Source organism: Amblyomma mixtum, chromosome 1, assembly GCF_055824585.1.
Source record: "Amblyomma mixtum isolate Tamu chromosome 1, ASM5582458v1, whole genome shotgun sequence".
Lineage (NCBI taxonomy): Eukaryota > Metazoa > Arthropoda > Arachnida > Ixodida > Ixodidae > Amblyomma > Amblyomma mixtum.
The window spans coordinates 100,296,109-100,317,077 of NC_143012.1; the positions used below are offsets into that span (position 1 = coordinate 100,296,109).

At 44.7% G+C, this 20,969-nt stretch overlaps 1 protein-coding gene across 1 annotated transcript in view; it reads right to left on the bottom strand.

Moving 5' to 3' along the window:
- Positions 1–20,969, bottom strand: part of LOC149367333 (protein O-mannosyl-transferase TMTC1-like) — a 228,414-nt gene that overhangs the window by 154,735 nt on the left and 52,710 nt on the right. Inside the window, exon 2 of the mRNA XM_089555018.1 lies at positions 1,753–1,930. Within this exon, the coding sequence (XP_089411144.1) occupies positions 1,753–1,930 (178 nt within the window). The remainder of the gene's footprint in view (positions 1–1,752; positions 1,931–20,969) is intronic.

A 20,969-nucleotide genomic window follows, 5' to 3' on the forward strand; every position in this document is an offset into this window, starting at 1 on the left:
AGCATCACAAAACGACGAATCGTTTGACACCATCCGGAACTCACTGCAACAAACTGTTCGGAAGTAATCGCTGTGTGGAGGTCCTCGGTAAGCACCGTTTGGGAGCGGATAGGTCGTCATTGCGAATCCCACATATATTTTTTGCTTCATCTCAATTAGCCTTTTTATTATCAGAAATATGTCAAGTCATTTGGCATCACTTTGAACATTTTGCGTCAAACCGATGTCCCCCAAATTTTATGCAAATTGTGGTCCCGTGGTGCGGAGTCCCACTTCGACGGCCGCTGTATTGGGCCCATATATAACGGATTGAAAGTGACATAGTGTGGTCACGTGGTTACTGTTCTGGTCACTGTGGCTTTCGTTGCAGACAGGTGCGCCCTTCACAAACGTAGGTATTATGAGTTAACGCTCTGAAGAGCTAATTTTTTCACCAGACAGTAACAGGAACGGTTTGCTCACTCAAGTAGCGTCCCTTGAATTGATAAAATACGCCTCAAATATTTCTCTTCCTAATCTCCCTTTTGACCTACCTATGAACCTTGTGTTTTCGAAAATCCCACACCATCTGCAACTTCTGCAATGTGCGGCCACGTGGCAACGATGCCCATTCTTTTAACTGTATCTTCTGGTGCCCAGCTCTGTCATTACAGCTCATGTCTGTCTGACCCATGTATTCGCGGCCAAAGCTTAGAGGTACTACGTACACGACATCAGCTAGGCACTCAGTAAAGAAAATCTGATGATTCTTGCTACATTGCCTGAGAGGTCTTTCTTTATTAATTGTTCACACGCGCTATAGCTTGAAGGCTGCAGACAGCACTACACTTGCTTTATTACTGTTGGCACCTATTTGATATTGAGTGAAAGACATAAGGAATAACGAAAATCCGATGCTTTCTATTTATTTGTTTATTTCACTTTGATCAGCCTTCAACGTTGGCTGGAGTTTCTGGAGAAGGTTATCGCAGATATCGGTAATCCAATGTTTCGGGGTACCCAACTTAGCGTATACGTTTGGTTTTCACGCCAAACTTCTGCGCCATCTCATGGTCACAGCTTCTTTGACTGTTTTCTGCCAAATGAAATCAGTTGGAAGTTAGCGCCAATCCTAGCAGTTTTGTGTGCCCTCGTTTTATCGCACCAGTTAGCTTCTTAAGGCCAAAGCCTTTAATGCCTCATTGTTGTCGACAAAAGTTTGTCGAGAGAAGGTTGTAAGCAGAAGCTTGCCAGCAGAGGTGCCACGCTTTTCGGTTGGTCGAAATGGTTAGGACGTCAGAGTGAACGGATTCGGAGTAATGAGGTCATCGACGGAAATAAAGAAAATAAAGGCATAACGAAAAGAAAAAATAAAAAGTTCGAAAATAAAATACAAATAAAATAAATAAAAATGAGAAAAATCATCAAAAAATTAAAAATTAAAGACAGAAATAAAATATTAAAAGAAAATAATGACAAAATGTAAAAAAGTAAAAAATCGAAAGAAATGGAAAAAATAAAAAGCAACAAAAATAAAATAAGTAAAGAAATCAATGCAAAACAGTGCGCCAGGAAAGGTTTTCGCCTTGCAGCACTTTAAAAAGCCACACTGCCCCATGAATTTTTTTTATGCTTATTATAAGCATTCTAGTTCAGTCCAACCACGGACATTTGGCAACCCATCCCATGCAGCGCAATTAATGCATATCTTCGGTTTTCAGTTACACGCCACCGGATGTGGACTGGCACAGAGAACAGAGGAAGAGAACTCACGGCTTCCGTGTGCACGGGGTGTGCGGCGAAGAGGGCAGCGGACACAGCCGCCTGTAAAGCGGGCATCCGCAGGACGCTGCGGGCAACAACGGCCACCAGCGCGGAGCATGCGCAGTGCAGGGCCACGTTGACCCCGTGGTAGCCACGGACGCGGCGGCCACCGGCGAGGAAGTTCGCCCTGCGAGAGAAAACATCCACTTATCAGTCGGGGGCACCGAATTCAAAGCCACGCTTTGTCGCACTCAAAACAGGCACTTAAATGACTGATAGATTCGTCGATCTACTTTTATTTGCGCCGACAAAAATAAACAAGAAGCAAGACAGCGACACTACTTCGCCAAAATCTCCAGAGTATTACGTAAATTGAGCCTGCAGCTTCAGGAGTGGCCTAGGGCCGCTGATTTTATTCATTTATTTGCGCATACAGCAGCCCCTTAACGGAGCAGCTAACGGAGGACTGGGCACATAGAAAACATCATAAAGTCAAAACAAGACATGGTAGCAAAAATTAAAACACTAAAGTGACAACATACAGAACACTGCACAAATTGGCTGCGTGAGAAGTGTAGATAAAAGATTATAATAAAGATAAAAGATTATAATAATCACAAGAACTTTGCAATAATATTCAGTATATATACTTCAACTGGTATGGACAATCAAAGAGTTGCAGGCTACAGTTCGTGAACGAAAAAATTGGAAGCGTCGTTAATCCGTAAATGCACCAAATTGTGATTAAAAAATCAACAGAAAACCACGCGAAATAAAACGTCATAGATAAACATGAATATGGCAAAAAACTTATGCGAATATACAGTAGTCCCTTCATTCTATAAGAACCGTAAAACAAGAAATACAGCGTAATGATGTGAATAACAAAAGTGCATCAGGCACGTAGAAAATTCTGAGAAGAAATACATTGCTCCCGAATGGCTGAGTTACCAAAAGAGCATTGTTGTATGAACTGTACTTTACAGTTCTTACAGTTACAGTTACTTTACATTAATACTGCGCCGCTTTTTAAGAATTTTAAAGTAATGTCAGTACACTATCTCTACTTGTACAACTTAGCAGTTGACTACAAACAGCACATAACAACCTCCGAGAGTGCAATGCTGCCGATCGCCAGTTTAACAACTACACGAACATATCATTCGCGCTCTGCTCATAACTGGACGGTACCTTTCGTACGAACGACGTTTGGCCAGCAAATGCTCGCACATACTCTCCCCACTCTGTTAAACTATTTTTGTCAAAGTAATGTTAATATTGAAAATGTTAATAAGAAAGCAATACATTCATTCTTTCTCTCACAAATGTAATTTTTTCTGCTTTCCTGCAGTGTGTTCCTCCTATGTCATTTTTGTATTTTTGGGTTTGTTACTATTCACAATTGCTGCTATTCGCTGATCATGTTTATCATTCACATTGTGCCTTTGCCTTTAACACACACACAAAAACTGAACAATGTGTAGTAAGAGCTACAATGTCTGTAAATGTACTCGTACAACTGTTGTTACCGACACCTCGCTGTCTTGCCATGTAATGGGGCCCGAGCACCGTCAAGTGAATTAACGTTCACTTTTTGTCTCGGGTCCCTCATTTCTGACTGAAATGGAAATAAACTTCAAACTTCAAACAGCGATCAATACACACGTATGACGCCACTACATATCGCCTGAGATAACTCCTAACCAGTTTATTAGTGTGCGATTTCCGTTGCACGGATATTTAAGGGAGGAAAGGCTTTGAATTCTCTAAAAATGCCCGAAAAAGTATTTTCTAAAAATTTTTGCATCCGCTGGCACGTCTAATTTGTTATGCTGTCCCAAAGTTTTCTTGCTTAAATCGACAGGGAAGTACTCTAAAAAATTGCTTCGTGAACCGTGGCTGCTACGGATTGCGGGGAAGCGCTAGTACCACGCGCGGTTTTCTTCGTTACAGTTTTCTGCCCCGATACTCACCTTCCGGAGTAGATCTGTTCGTGACCGCTTTATCTATTCCAACTCCATTTGTTTTGCGGCATTCCTGGGAACAGATTGCAGATCGGGCCATTCTACGTTTTTCAAATTTCAGAATATTAAATTTCTTCTAAAAAATTTTCTTCTCACTCTAGGTACCTCAGCGGACACGGCATCGCCAAAATTTTAAAACTAAAATTTGTGCTTTGGAAAAAAATCTAACAATGTGTTTACCCACATAGCGCGCCAGTAGGAACGCAATGAATATTGAACCGGTCATCTTAAGGGTAACGGAGTGGACTCCAAGAGAAGGCAAGCGTAGCAGGGGACGGCAGAAAGTTAGGTGGGCAGGATGAGATTACGAAGTTTGCGGGGATGCGGTGGCTGCCACTGGCGAATGACAGGGTTAATTGGAGAGACATGAGAGGGGCCTTTGCCCTGCAGTGAAAGTAGTCAGGCTGATGATGATGATGATGAATACTGTACAAGGCTTCCGACAGATTTTCGTAGTTATGCAGACTTTTCACAATATTCAGGGTAAAAATATATATTAGGAAAGAACTTTCTGAAGAAGTAAAAAAGAATTTTTCGGCAACACTGATAAGTATATTTTAATATAATCAGAAAATTTAATGTAAACACATCTAGAAGTAAAAAAAACATACTGAAAGCCACCTTGAATGAAGTTTCGCCAGAATGAAATATCAGAGATTTTTCTTCCGAAATCAGTTCGTAGCAGAGAATATTGAGCATCCGAAGGTTCAAAAGGGCCGTTATTTTTGAGATCATGAAACGCGTGCGCGTTAAAGAACCCCAGGTGGTCGAAATTTCCGGAGCCCTCCACTACGGCGTCTCTCATAGCCTCAGTCGCTTTGGGACGTTAAACCCCAGTAAAACAAACAAAACGCATGAAGCTCCAATTCCTGGCAGCATGCGGGTCAGGTCACCCCAAAAGTTTCAAAATTTTCCAACAGAATGCTTACAGAAAATATTAGTACTGCGCGAATGGGGCAGGACAGGAGAACGAGGAACACAGACGACCACAAAGGCGCACACTTCCAACTGTTTATTCGAGACCGAAAAGCAAACGCTATATTTGGGGTTAACCTACGCGCATAACCACCACTCTCATTCACACAAGGCCTGATTAAAATCTATACCACATTGATCAAAATTTGCGTCGCAAAAAATCCGATAAACCACCCTTACAATAAAAATTTTAGACAGTCTATAGAGTGTCTATCAAGTGTCTTTAGACAAATCCTCGAGAACAGTCTATAGGCAGTACAAATGCCATTGACAGTCTATAGACAATCTATAAATTTATGGCCATACACTTTTAGTAGACTTTAGACAGTCTATAGACTATGAATAGACAAAAAGCAATATCTATAGGAAGTCAACAGAGTAAATAAGAAGTCTATAGACTGTCTATAGACCATTTTTATAAGGGCAGAGAGCATTCAGCGGCGCAAAATTTCAGGACCGGGCAGGATTCCAATCAGTGCCGGCACCAATAGAGTACCTTCGTTTCCTGAAGTCTTAACTACCGAACTACTAGGCCGTCGCCGCAGCATCTCCCGCAGCGTCTTGTCAACCACCGCTTTCCTCATCCTTCTTGCTCCTCTGCACTTAAATGCTTGCTTTCAGTCGAGCTGCCGCCGTGGTTGTGCAACTGGGCTAGTTGACTGAAGAGAATATTGCACGTCAGGAGGCCGTTTCAGATTAAATAGCGATAGATATAGCGATAGATAAGGCATATCTATCGCTGTGTAATCAGAAACGGCCTCCTGGCATGCAACATTCTCTTCTAAACCAGGAATCATGGCTGGTTCAGTTTTCTATGACGAGTCAGGTGTGAAACAGCATTAAAAATCGTATAAGCAGGCTTCTAAATGAGTTAATATCAAAAGATGTAAATGTATACAGCATGAAACCGGCCGAACTTAGACAAGGGACCCAGAAGAGAAATTACGCAAAACATCTGCTATATTTTGCGTAAATGTGTCTGCAACCGAACACTCCTCAAGGTCAAAACAACTAAATCTTTGTAGCAGTTCTTTTTGTGTACCTAATTTTGTTTTCATTGTTGTAATCATGTCATGTTGTTTCAGTCCTTAGCGATGATTTTTGTTGCACTGTACGCCAGCAATTTGTAAGGGCGCAGGGGCTTTTTCAAGCTGTCTTCTGACAAGCTTTTTTGTCCCTGTGCTCTGCATTTCTTTGTATGGAGTGCAAATAAACCTTTGATTATATTTGATTTGATTTGATTTGATTTGATTGAACTACTACTTCGCCATTTGCAGCGTTATGTAGCAGCACGCTGTCGACAACCGTTCTTCCGGCTTTTGTTCCAATAGTTTGCGCTTTTTCTGTTCGTCTCGAAACGTGTTTTTTTTTTCTACCCAGTTTCGTCGTGGTCCACACGTCAAGAGTGAAATTCAAAGTTATGCGTCAAGCAGAACTGCGAGTACTTATCAGCGACTCTCAGTATAACGCCAGGGCTCGATCAGTGAAAATGCACGTCTCTCGCTTCGAAGCAGCACTCATACATAACAGGGACATATAGTCGCCGGAAGAAGTGTGGATTCACGACTAACTGGTCGTGTTTGGGTAGCAAGCGTTGGCGATTGCATTATCCCGGCTAGAAAGCAACGTTTCCATACCGGCATATAAGAACAAAGCCTATATGCTGAGGTGTAAGGAGAAATTTAAAAAAATTAATTTGTTCAAAACAAATCGGAAGCCTTCTCCTGCAGACCGCTCACAGCCTATGGTCACCAAATCGAATACCCCCTTTTCTTTTCTTTTTTTTTTTAAATAGGACAGCGGCCTCTTCGACCCCCAGCTTCTGACGCATCGCCTAGATTTTCAAGGCGAAAGCCTTTAAATGTTTCAAACTGTCGTTAGCAGCCGTGTCGACGGCCGTGTCGGCAGATTTGGCCACGTTTCGGCGATACTACTTAAAGAAAAAACTGTGTCGAGGCTGAGCATCGAACCAGGGCCTTTGGCGTTTGAAACGGAGACGCTACCACTCCGCCACGAAGGCTCTAGGTTGGAGCATGAATAAAGGCGCATCTAGTGAATGCATGGGTTTCATAAATAAAATAAAAAGAATAAAAAATTGGAAATAAGGAAATGAAAAATAAAAAATTGTAAAAAGAAAAGGAACAAAAATGAAGAATAAAAATTGTGAAAAATTTCAATAAAAAACAATACAAATAGGAAACGAAACGAAAATAAAAATGAAATAAAAAATAACATGAAAAATAAAAGATAAATAAAAAAATAGTGCGCCAGGAAAAGCTTTTGCCTTGCAGCACTTTAGAGAGCCAAAGTGCCCCCTGATATTTTTTTTTTTTTTGCTTTGCGCATTTCATGGAATACCTCAACATTGCCGGAGCCTGCTGTAGGGGCGCGTTCTTAGCTCCGAAGGGCGGTTGCTCGCTCAATCGTAGAACCGAAAAAGCGGCCGGGGGCTGGGACCCACCGGGGGCCGCCTTCTGAGCGCGCCCTCCGAGGCCATCGATTAATTCCAGCGCACAAGCTATAAACGATCACGGGCCACTTATTGAAAGTCGCCCCCCTGCAGCCCCGGGAACACGTGCCCTTGGAAAACCGATGGCCTCCTTCCTTTTAGTTTTATCTTTTATTCCATGATCTTGATCGATAATTCTTGATTTTCTGTTTTTCGTTCTTTCGGTTTAACTTTTATTTAATTTTCGCTGCTTTTGGCCAATGCATGAGATAGACGGCATCTTATTTTTTACACTCAGTGTGCTGTTGGCACGAGGAATATGGTTATTAATAATTCACATCAAATAGCAATCTCGGGTCTTCTAAGCGAATAAATATAACAGAGAGTGTTTCGTGCAATTGGCTACGTAAATGGAAGCAATGTTCGCCAAAACCCCTATTACCTAATTCTTGTGTTATTTTCTGTTAACCCTTTCAGGCGCCATTTTTCGTTTTGACTAAAATCAATTATTTTTTCACCTAAGTAGTATATTCAGGCCTCAAGAAAGGGAATTTGTTAGTTCTCGAACGTGACAGACCAGCAGGTGAGTTTTTACAACGATGTGGAGAATTCCGTACAAAGTGTCAGATTTATTAGACATAATAACATCGAAATGCTCTCGTGTGTCAGGTAAACACCCTAGAGATCGTGGAACCGCTTTGTGTTTCGAAGATCCACATTACGCTCGAAATTGAGCAAAAACAATCGATTTTTTCACCCGTGGCAAAATCTGCCTGCACAAAAACGGCGGACAAAGTGCTACCTAGCTCACTTTTATGTGAAATATTATTTACTGCATTCGCTACATGGTACAAAAAAGCAACTTATTTGCAACAATAAGGGTGCTCAACTTGACTGAAATAGTGAAATCAGTGTTAAGTGCTCCAGTTTCTCAGAAAAAGCTGTATGTTTGCCGCTTACACAATTAAGTACAAAGCGCCTGAAAGGGTTAATCTGAACGCTACTGAAAGGTACAGTTGCAACGGCACGTGAGCTTTAAGGCCCCTAACCTGCCCCTGAGCTGTCAAAACACCCTATACTAGAAGTTGATGTAGTAAAAAAAATTTTAGCCGCTTGGTTTTCTCTACTGTGTGCTGTTATGTCACCACGCAGTCGTTTTTAGACTCCGACGGGATGAAATTCACCGCACTCTCTTCCTATCACATGCTGGACAAAAGTAATTTGCTGATGTCATCAGGTCATATATAAGCCATATCGCCAACAACGCCGTGAAAAAAGAACGCACTCAGGCGAGAACTGAATATCAAATCTCGTACACGAAGTGCTAACTCTCAGGTAGAAGGAATACAGTAAAAGTACATGACAAGGCGGTGAGTTAGACACACGTTCTCTAAATTCTTCGTGGCTAAATAAAACCATGACAATTGGCGTAGAATCTCTAGAAAGAAGCCCAATTCTTGCTGTGATACCTGCTAGCAAGGGAATTCTGCTGTTCATATTTTTCCGGTGTATGTGTTCCATTGCGAGTTTCCGCGTCTGCAAAGTCCAATTATTGTTAGATCGTTTAAATCTGAATAAATCAAGCACCTCACTTTTCAGAAAACAGACATCATCACCTACTACCTAGCGTGGTGGCCTTGCGGCTATGACGTACGGCGGAGGAGGCCGTTTCATGGGATCGCATCCAACCTTCGGCAGATGTATTTCGACTGGGGTCAAATGCAAAACCTCGCGTATTCTGTCTGTGTGAGTTCAGGTTAAAAAAAAAAACACCGGTGAAACAAACAAATCCGCAGCCTTAATCTATGGCGTCTCTGGTAGTAAGTGGGGTTTAGCACCCCGAGGCGATGCATGGCCTCTGAGAGATGCTGTATTGAAAGGCTCCGGATTAACTTAGACAACTTCGGGCTTTTACCTACGCACAGCACGGCACAGTCATGCCATACAATATCATACCATACCATGCTAAACCATAGCATACCATACCATACTATACCATCCTATCCCATCCTATCCCATCCCATCCCATACCGTACCATACCATACCATACCATACCATACCATACCATACCATACCATACTATACCATACTATACCATACTATACCATACTATACCATACTATACCATACCATACCATACCATATACCATACTATACCATACCATACCATATCATACTATACCATACTATTTCATATTTGACATTTATTTTTTTTATAGTCGCCGCGGAGGCTCAGTGGTTACGGCGCTCGGCTACTGGCCCGAAAGACGCGGGTTCGATCCCGGCCGCGGCGGCTGAATTTCGATGGAGGCGAAATTCTAGAGGCCCGTGTACTGTGCGATGTCAGTGCACGTTAAAGAACCCCAGGTGGTCGAAATTTCCCGAGCCCTTCTCTGCGGCGTCCCTCATAGCCTTAGTCGCTTTGCGACGTTAAACCCCAATAACCAAACCAAACCAAACCATTTTTCTTATACAATATACATGGTGACAAGGTGCCCATAGTAAAAGCTGCCTCTTGGACCGCTTGACTTGGCCATGGACACCCAGCTGCGAACTTTGGCAACAAAACCGTGGCACACTTTCAAACTAAATACAATATTGCAAAAAAAAAAAACCATACCATACTCACCTTCATCGCTAGGTAGTCATTGAATATCGTCACAAACTCGCCCAACAACTTCCCTTATCAAACCATACCAAACAAAATCAAATCAAACAGCACCGTACCATGGCATACCATACGATACGTACCACACTATACTATACAATATTATCACATGCTCTACTGTAGAAGAATCTTTTTTCTACGCACAAATCATGCACAAGGATAATTTAAAAATACCATAGCTTGTGCGTATCGTAAATGGTGTACTTTAAGAGCATGGATTATCTTTTTATTCCGCGTTTTCTCATAACTAAATTATAAGCATGTCATTAATTGGTTTGCTTCTATACACCATATTCCTCACAGATCTCTATAGGAAAATAATCATATCGTTTTCGAGAAGAACTTCCAAAATCCCGGAATCAGGTGTGGGAACTCGATTGCGCAAAAGCAACGACAGCCAAGTGGCAAAAGACCGGTGCGGCAATCAAGCCCGTAAACATTTATCTCAAGTTTCTCTCTCTCCCTCTCGCAGTAAAAGAACAAGTCAGGTAATGAAAAGCTGCTTGTCTAGTGTATATTCGCATGGAGTTTAAAATGTGCGCGATGTGCTGTCCAAGCAATGAAAGTGTATGTCAGGCGCGTATTTCTCGAATGCATAAAAAAAAAGCCAGCTTTACACAAAATGTCTGAAATTTTCGAAACGTCAGACAGCCGCTGCGCGGTCACTTCTTTACTTTCGCTTCAGAAATGCGTCTGCAGCCCAAAGGCCCCATCCCGTGCACCCCGGCGAGGTTTGTGCATGACCAGATGGCTAGATGAATAATGCGTTTAGTTTGAAGCTCTTCTTCCGGAAAACAGAAGCCTTCAACACATCCGCGTTGCCTCGTGTCATAAAACACTGGAATCATTCCTCGGTCAAACATGCGTCCATATCTAACCACCAAAAATTCAGGGGGCACTTTGGCTGTCTAAAGTGCATAGAGGCGAAAGCGTTTTCCGCACCACTTTGACTGCTTCTGTGGCACTGGTGGCGTCACATGTAATTGAGCACTAATTACTAAGTGATGTCAAAGCACTAATTAATGTTTAATTACTGATCAATGCCTGGATACTAATTAACTGCTAACTAATGACGCTTAAGCTTCGCCTTTAGGAGTGGAACGCGACAGCGTGTTGTAGCGCTGCCAGGGAGTCCACGGAACGTCACCACCCGTTCGACGCGATGCGTTGCCGTTTGAACGCAACGGTTTTTGAGGAAAGGAAATTACGCAGTAACTGTCTCACATATCTCGGTGGACACCCGTCAAAATTCAGGTGGCGGGGGGGGGGGGGGGGGGGGGGGGGGCACTTTTTTGACCTAAAGTGCGGTCACTGATGTGTGGTTAAGATGTTAAGCTTCGCCTCTAAGAGTGGAACACGACAGCGTCTTGCATCGCAGCCTCGGAGCCCTATCGCCCATTCGGTTCTACGCCTCGCTCGATGGTAAATTGTTTTTTGAGGAAAGGAAATGTATCTGTCTCTCATACCTCGGTGGACCCCTACACCTCGCCGGAAAAGAAGGCAGGAGGATGGCAGTGAGCGAAGACACCGTATTCACTAGGGTGGTGGTGGTGGTGAAAACATTTATTAAATCATAGGGAGAGGTGTTGGGGGTCGTGACCTGAAGGGTCACGCCCTTACAACCACTAGGTGGGATGCCTAGACAGGTACCCCATTGGCGTTTGCCGCAGCCCGCGCGCAGACGCGCCTTTGTTCATCCCAAGCCATCGAGCTGGCATGGCGGAGTGGATAGCATGCTCGTCTCGCACTCCGAAGACCGGGGTTCGATTCCCGAGCTCGACCAATTTCTTACTCGGTTTTATTTATTTACATGGCCTGACTAGAAAAGTTAATTAGGCTAATTGAGTAATTAAGCAATTAACTAAGCTAAGTCTCACTTACTTGGAGCATCACTATATGATTCCTTCAATTGGTTGCATGGTTACTAGGCAAAGTACAATTGGCCCTTTTGAAATTGGCGCACTCCGACGTCTCGACAAACTGAAAAGCGTGACATTTCTGTCGACAACTGCTGCTTACAACGATGAGACATTAAAGGCTTTCGCCTTAATAATTCCACCAGGAGGTGCTGAGTGACTTCAAAGATCACTGGGTTACTAATCAATCGCATTACAACTTTTTTCTTCAATATTTTTTGTTGCATTGCTCAGGATTCAATGACAAGATCCATATGTTAGCTCTGGAATATAATGTAGCCTATTTATAACTAATATTCTTGGCTTCAGGCTGTGAATTTCCTGTTGCAACTTCGTACTCATTATAAACATGTAGCTCTATTACTCAGTGCCCAAGCCGGCATATAATGTATTTTAGATGAATATTGAATGAAGAAAATTGCGGCCATCTTTGTGAACGAAGAATTGTTTCAAACCTTCTTCCCCTAATAGCTGAAGCAGAAAGTTCTAGAAGTGCTAATGTGCTGCCGGTAGTACGATAATTATATTTTCTTGACGACACCCTGCGGCAGCAGCCAGTATGGGTTTGTGAGCGCCATTAAGTAAGCACGCTACAGGTCCCAAAGGTACGCTGCTTACGAAAATTTTGTGGTTTTATCAGCGGGCTGAAGGAGGAAAGTAAGCACTAAACTGCAACGCAGTGATGTGAGCAAAACATCTTCCTGGATGAATTGGCTCATTCTTGCTTGATAACCTAGCGTAAGATAAAGCCGCCACACTTGAGAAGGGACAGGCAGAAGAGCTTGCGTGTATTGTAACCTCTCTTGTATTTCTCTGTAGTGCAGTGGTTTTGTTTTTTTTTCTGAAAGAAGCGCCAAAATATGTTTGACTTCATGAAAGGTTATGAATCCAAGGTTGGTTTCGTCGTGAACGGCGTGACGAAATTGAAGCGTCTTTAATACTTGCTTGATTTGAGAGTTGGACGCATTTCACCGTAGCTAAGTTACTTTATCATTTAGCGTTCACAGTAAGCAACGAACGCTTCTGAACTGATCTGAAAACAAGTCGGCAGCTGGAGTATCTCCGGGTGCCAAATTTTTTCGCTTCATTCAAACACAAATGTTTCCAGAGGCAGACTCGAAAAGCTAGCAATAAAACACGGCTGATGCGTTGAAATGCTCAGCATATAACCATGCCCCAAAAAACGTTCGCACGAAATTTGAAAAACAGAAGAAGCTATCTCGAGGTCCACATCACAGAAACCTCTTACAATACTTGGATTCAGCAAACCAAACTACCGCGACGAAAAGATGGCGGGGACAACATTTTTCGGAATTGCGCTTGTGTGCACTCGAGAACACACTCAAGCGATGCCGCTCACGTTGCCAAGCAAGCGACAGCCATCGCACACTGTGGGTCTCCGGCGACGAAGGCTGGCAACCCCGCCACTGCTTACCTCAGCACACGCACCCGTCCAGGCATCGAGTGTCCGCTCAACAGCTTGGACGACGGCCTGGCTGCTTGCTGATTTTGCCAAGAGTGGCACCGCACGAAGAAAAAAAAAGCATCAGACGTCCCACCGAACAGCTTCATCGCGATGGGCTCAGCTCTTTACGAAGAGAAGCTACAAAAAGGGGGGAAGCGACGGACGTGACAGCTAGCTTTTCTGAATTGTTTGTGTTAATGTCGAACTCAGCGGGGAGTCGCGTGGATGTCAGTCAGCTGTCCAGACGCTGCACCTAGCTGCGGTACGAGGCAAATACAAAGCAAGGCGACGAACTCGTTTCCTCATGAGCGGCACGTCCCAGGCGTTTCAGGTGTTGTGTTGCGCTGAGCGGCGCATTTGGTGTCCGGTGTCGAAGTCCTCTGTGTCGCCGCACTGTCACCGCCAGACGCGCCCAGCTCTTGAACATTGGGTTTCAGCGCTTCATAGCCAGTCTCACAGGACGAAGCGCCGGAAAAAAAAGCAGTAAGGGAATAAATAGCAAATGTTTGTGGGGATGAACATCTCAGAGTTGACATCACTCTCAGACCTTTTTCATTCCTTCAACTACGAACTTTGCGTGGCAGCTGTATAGCATTCTTTTGTAGCCGTATGGCTGCGCGTCGGTGAATGCTGATGCATACTTACGACTTTATTACAAATATACTCCACACTGCTGAATCCTCTAAACGTTACACTGACTTCCCAAACTCGACACTCAGAAAAAAAAAGAACCAAAGAGAACCAAATGCAAGTTTTCTGTAATAGACATCCCCTCCCTCCCCCCCCCCCCCCCCCAGCTACTTTACCCAGGAAAGTAAAATTAATTCGGAATAAAAAGAACAGCGTAAATGAACCCAGTCGTGTCAGTTGTCGCCTTCTTTCTTAATTTTTCTGCCTAAGTCACACCTTTTGTACACCTATACGTTTAGTTTTTTACTTTGTGGCAAACTTCTTGATTTCGTCTGAATGCATTTCTTAAAGTGATCTATTTTGGATTGATTATGGGCAATTAGCTTGCACTTTGCCAAACAGCCAGCGATTGCTTCATCTGCATGCATTACGGGACAACCCTTTATTATTTAATTGATAGGCGGTATTAATTTCAATACAGTGCAAACGTGTTGTCATGACCTGTAATCACGTGGTGACGGAAGTGATGGAAGACAGGAAACTTCTGCCACGTTTCGTGGACGTGCTGTTTTATATGCATCCCTATCGGTTTTCTACCTACGACGATCTGCAATATTTGACAACAGGCTGTATTTTGGCAGGAAAAATTTGTTGATGCACAGTGCCGAGAGTACCCGCGTTTTTGAAATTCTAGAATACAGGCAGTAGTAGATAAAAAGTTAACTATTAAGCCTACTAGTCACCACGTCTTAACTGCAACCTGAAGCGCTAGACCACTGGCAATACTATACGAAAAAAAGCGGACTTGTACTCAAAAATCCTTTTTTTTTTAACTTCACAACCTCGTAGGTAAGACACCTACCTATTCTGTTCTAAATATTCTAGGCACCTATGTTGTGTTGGGCTACTTTCAAAAGCACTTAGGTCCATTTTAGATACGAAATTGTTCGGCTGCTGTAAATTACCTTAGGGACCAGATCCCAGGCACAGTCTACGCGTTCAGCATTGACGTCAAGGGCCTTTTCTACTGGCTCCTAAATGATAGCCTGTTGGAATTAGTTAGTGACTGCATCACAAATGATGATGATGAAGAACGGTTTGTTAATGCATCAGGTATTTGGGTCGCTTCTTTTTTGGAGCTGTCATCATTTTGCCTTGCTTCAACCTTTGTTGAATGGGGTGACTGTCTGTTCCTTCAGAAAACTGGCGTGTGCATTGCTTCAAAACCATCTCTAGTACTTAGCAATATTTTCTTTTTCAAGGTTGATAAGTGCTTTGATAAAAACTTGAGCGGCCTTTCAATACAAATTTTCAGGTACGTGGAAGACTGGCATTCGTAGACAGACCTGACTTTACCAAGCTCGTAGTGGATGTGGTCAAGATTGTCAGAAGAAAGTGGATTTGGATTTGCCTTCACCTTCGAGATGCCCACAGGTGACTGTTTCCATTTCCTAGACATTAAACTCTGTTCTCAGCCGGATCACGTATGCTGGAAGTGCTCCCCGAGGTCGGTGAAGCCACTTCTCCATTTTCAGTCAGGACATTCCAAAATTGCGAAACGTGGCATTGCTGTGGCATGCCTGCGATCAGATTTGCACAAGTCATGTATTGACTCGAAGAATGACAGTTTCCGCGAAAAAGTTGGCAGATTAAGGTTGGCTGGTTTTCCTTAGGACGTCTTATCCCTCGCCTGCAATAAGGTGTTTAAAAAAAGGTGGATTCCAAGTGGTTATCACTCATGATTCCTGAAGAGGGAAAGAAAAAGTAGCGGTTCTTTCATATCTTCATCACTTCTCCTCTTTTAGCTAAAAAACATCGGCAATAGGTACGGCAGCAATACGCAATATTCAGCACCGAAGAAAGTTGCCAGAATCTGCGCTATCGTCGGAACACGCTCTGGCAGTGATGTGCGTGGCATGGCTAGGTTATGTGCAGTAAACAATACAAACCAGTATGTCACTCGCAAAAAAGCGGTGGCCTACAAACTTCCGCTCTCCTGAGGTAGTTAGTATATGGGAGAAAGTGGTCGATGCTTAAATGTACGGCTGAGGAGCATAAGCTATCGTTGAAAAAAAACCTCCTTTTTCAAATCTAGCAAAGCACTGTAGTGAATGCAGTGGGCGCAAGCCTTTTATTGACCAAACCACAAAATTATTTCGGCATCGTAATCAGTTAACAAGGCAGGAGTCAGAGGCCTATCATATCTGTAAGAACGAGGACATTTGTTTTAGTGACCCAATAGTTGTCCTGTATGAAAGGGATTTTCCATATCTATACGCGCTTTATTGATTCCTTCTCTTTTGTTATTTTGTATGTAATTATTCTGTGTTTTGTGGATAAACAATCAGTTGCGAGTAACTGCTTGTGGTGTGTGCTCTTTGTACATCCGTAATCTTTTGAGCTGTTTTTTTTTTTTAAGATGATGTACCAACGAGCTGAAATATTATTACTATGGTATCCATAATACCGCTTTCCTGTAGGCTTGAATGCACACTCCGCAAGAAGCGGTAAGTGGCCACCCATCAGACAGAAAGCCAAAATTGTTCGCCTTCACGTCAAACAAGACATCAAACATCAAACAAGACGCACCAAAACAATGTGTGATAGACGAGACGTGGTCAGTTTATAGGGAAATGAAGAGAATTTCTTGAATTCCCTGAAACTCAGACATCTCGTGCAGGTTGCCTAAGTTTTTAGTTGTTTGTTTCCTGACGTGCAGCTGTGATCGAGTTCAATTTTCGCCAGTTTTCTCTACGAAAATATTTTGTGAGAGAGTGCTGGTCCAGTATCCTACAAATCTGTTTGCATCTTTGAAGACCCAGTTGCAGTTTAATGCGGTGTTTGAAATGTAGCGATAGGGGATCAGCGCGAGGGGAAAGTGAAAAGGAGGAAGTTAATTGTGTTTGACGAAGCCACCGCAAAATATCAAGACCTTGCAAGCGAATCTTTTCTCGCTCTGTTCTTCTGCCGTTGTGTTCGGCATGGAGTTGGTGTTTTGCTCACTGGCAGCAAGCAGATTGCACTCTGGACGGACGGAGGTATGAACTCTACCTGTCTTTTTGTGCCGACATTCAAAATGTAAGAGCACCTTGTACGTTCCCGACAGATGTTGTTTATTACTAAAATTAACTGTCTACGTTTAGCTATGCACTGTCAGTTTTAACAGAAAAAACATACGTTTTTCTAACTTCGACTCTTGAGGCAATCGCCCACAAACTCTGTATTAAAGAAGTCCTAATCGACGGCCAGACGATCGCCGGCCAGGCTCAAGCGACCCGTCCGACGACGTAGGAAACAAATCCCATCTTCTCTGCCAATCACCGCCCAATCACATCTGCAGCATTCATATATGGCCAGAGATTGGCATATCTCATTGTCAAGTAAGAGAAAAAGACTTCAGTGAGCAAGAGTATTATTTTCCTACAACCGCGAATAGCGCATAGCGCCTAGTCCTTGAACACGTACACATATTGTTATTTTCGCGGTTTTTTATATCTTTGGTGTTCAGCGTAAGCCAAAAGTCAAGGCAATAGAACATAGAGCCTTCTCTTCGCAGAAATGCGCACGTCACCTTACTGTAGAGGGCAGGAAGGGAACATACAGTCGTTTCGCCGGTTGGAACAAAAGGCCCCGGACACCTTTGTTCGTTTCTTGACTCTCGCCAGCAATGCACTGCTCAAGAAATCAGTAATTACATAATGACTCCCGCCCTGATGTTTACGGCTGCATCGTAACCAAATTAAATGAAAATAAAAAGAAAGCTCCGTGGCAGTATGTACTTCGTTCCGAGCACACCGAGTCCTTGTGTTCGCATTCTGGATTTTTTGCGCAAAAGACACGACACAACAGAAACGGGGTAGACAGGACAAGCGCTTGTCCTGTCTACCCCGTTTCTTTTGTGTCGTGTCTTTTGCGCAAAAAAACCCAGAATGTTTAGGCCCCAGCTAGCCTGAAAAAATATACTCGCTTGTGTTCGCGATGCGAGCTCGGCTGCCAATGCTTCTTTTTTTCTGTTAACGGAGCTAATGGCCAGCACTGGCAAACTGCTACCCTTCCTTGGGCAGACAAGTGCGAGGGGATGAGGGGGTCGTTATTTATTTATTTATTTTGTAGTGTGCCAACTGTGACAGGTTCCGCTACCGTCATGCGCCGACACTGCGCTGCGCCTTCCGCCTTCTCGACCTGATCTACGCTCCTACCCGTACGATGCCGAACTATCCTCGCCGAGAAGTCCTCCTGGTTCCCCCTTTGTTTCCCCTGATCGCCAAATTTACACCACTCGCCGATCGCCTTCCCCTCGACGCCGTTCCCCTTCTCCGATGCTGCGACGTTCTAGCTCCGCACTTGAGGGAAACTAACAGCCGCAGTTCCGGGGGCAAGAACTGCGCTTGTTTCGAACTCCTCAAGTCCTCCGTGTCGTCCCGCTAATGTAATCGTAGTGTTCGTGGAAGGTGCCAAGGTTCTCGCCCTCGTCGACACGGGCGCTGCAGTATCTGTTATAAGTGAAGCTCTCTGCCGCCGACTCCGCAAAGTGACTACCCCACTTTCTGACTTTTCGCTTCGCACCGCCTCATCACAGCGCATTCATCCCTCAGCCGCATGTACGGCCCGTGTCCTCATTCAAGATGTTTTGTACACCATCGAGTTTATTGTGCTGTCTCACTGCTCACACGACATCATCCTGGGATGTGACTTCCTTTCGACCCATCGTGCCGTTATTGACTGCGCTCGAGCTGAAATCGCCTTTTCTCCGCTGTGTGACGCTGTAGTGTGCCAACTGTGACAGGTTGGTAGGGGATGTACCCAGCACCTCCACCAATTGTAGGGGTGCGTTTATTAGGCGTCCTCAAGAGACCGAACCGCTGTGCAGGGTCTGGCAGCGTAGACGGGCGTAGCCAGCACCAAGAGAGCGGGGGAACTTCGTCGTCGTCAGGCGCAGCGTAGTGTCGGCGCATAACTTCGTCGTCGTCAGGCGCAGCGCAGTGTCGGCGCATGACGGTAGCGGAACCTGTCACAGTTGGCACACTACAGTTTATTTAAATACCCTAAAGGCCCAAATGGGCATTACATAGGGGGGGGGGGGAGGGCATGAAAACAACACAATATAGATTATTGGCCACACAGATTTAATTCACACAGAGATCATACAGATTTGAAGCCAGCAGCCATTGAAACCAAGGAAGGGCAGGGGAATACATTTTATTTTTCATTTGTGATGTCGCCAATCAAAAATTAGCAATGTAATCACTTTTTACTTGGAGAACAATCACTAAGAAATTAGAAGTAAAACAACGAGATGTCGCCAGTGGGACCCAGACCCTCTACCTTCGTATATTTCACGTTGTAGTGACGGCAGTCCAGCGGTCAGGAAGACACCAGAAAGACTTGCAAACGAAGCTCTTTATTTGGGCTGACTTGCGCCCATAAAAGAACTGAATCACTCGGCGGCGGCATAAGCAACAAACGCGCTCGTCAGTCGTCGAACTACGAATATGTCCGCCGCTCGCGGCATCGCTCAATTTAAAGCCGGCAAGGAAACTTCCAGATAACAAGACAAGATCATCTACAGAAATCTGAAAAAAACCTAGATGCAGCCTTTCATGGCTGCGATCAATCGAGATTAGTGTGGTCGCTTCTCGCGTCACGAACAAAAGTGATAACAACCCTTTCCTGCAGCCTTGAGCGTGAACGAACAAACACTACAATGATACGTGGCATTACCCCCTTCCAAAGAAGCATCGTCTCGATGCTTTCAAATGAAATTAAACACGGAGAATGCTTCGAGAACTTAGAGTCCTTTAGCGTTCCTAATAAGGTGTAAGGGCAGCGGTAAAAGCTTCAAGTCTGGCCGTGTCGTCGCCGTCGTCGGTGTTGTCGTCGGTGTTGTCGTCGGTGTTGTCGTCGGTGTTGTCGTAGTTTTTGTCGTCGTATTTGTCGTCGTATTTGTCGTCGTATTTGTCGTCGTATTTGTCGTCGTATTTGTCGTCGTATTTGTCGTCGTATTCGTCGTCGTATTTGTCGTCGTATTTGTCGTCGTATTTGTCGTCGTAGTTTTTGTCGTCGTCGTCGTAGGGATCGTCGTCGTCGTAAGGATCGTCGTCGTCGTAGGGATCGTCGTCGTCGTAGGGGTCGTCGTCTTCGTAGGGGTCGTCGTCTTCGTAGGGGTCGTCGTCGTCGTAGGGGTCGTCGTCGTCGTAGGGGTCGTCGTTGTCGTAGGGTTCGTCGTCGTCGTAGGGTTCGTGGTCGTCGTAGGGGGCATGGTCTTCTGTTTTCGTCGATGGAGGATCTTAGTTCTTGCGTTCAGAAGCAACCTCACCTCCAGAGGCTGCTTTATTCAGTTTAACCTTCGGGGGCTGGGGAAGCGTCCACGCACGGCGTAACCTCGGCTAGGAGATACATAGCGCGGTGACGATGGCGACGGAGAACGAGATGGGCGGCTCGGCGATGAGTATTCTTTACGACGCAAGAACTCTTCGATTGCGGCTGGTCGCAGGCCAGGTCGGGGTCGTGGGGCGTCGTAAGAAAATCCTCGGATGCCCATTCTCCTGTACGGGCAGTACCGGAGAATGTCACCGGCTTCTCCGCAGTTGAAGCATAGTTGGCGGCGCTGGTCGGGTGTTCTCCACTCGTCGCATTTCCTAGCCCGTGTGCGACGCTCGTAGGACGGGCGAGTTGGGGCGAGAGGGCGGCGCTCCAGCGCAGCTGGCTAATGGCGATAGGGGCTTAGGTGCCGTCGTAAAGGTGCAGGACGGCGTACTGCTGCGGCATAAGTCATGGCTGGAGGCTCCAAGAGGCTGCGTGGTAGACTGGAGTCAAGTCCTCCGGTGAATGACTCGAAGGGCTGGCGTCGCGATTTGCGGGGGGGTGTCCGGTACATGGAAGGCTACCCAGCACTTCCACCAGATGTCACGTTGTAGTGACGGAAGTCCAGCGGTCAGGAAGACACCGGAAAGACTTGCAAACGAAGCTCTTTATTTGGGCTGACTTGCGCCCATAAAAGAACTGAATCACTCGGCGGCGGCATAAGCAACAAACGCGCTCGTCAGTCGTCGAACTACGAATATGTCCTCCGCTCGCGCCATCGCTCAATTTAAAGCC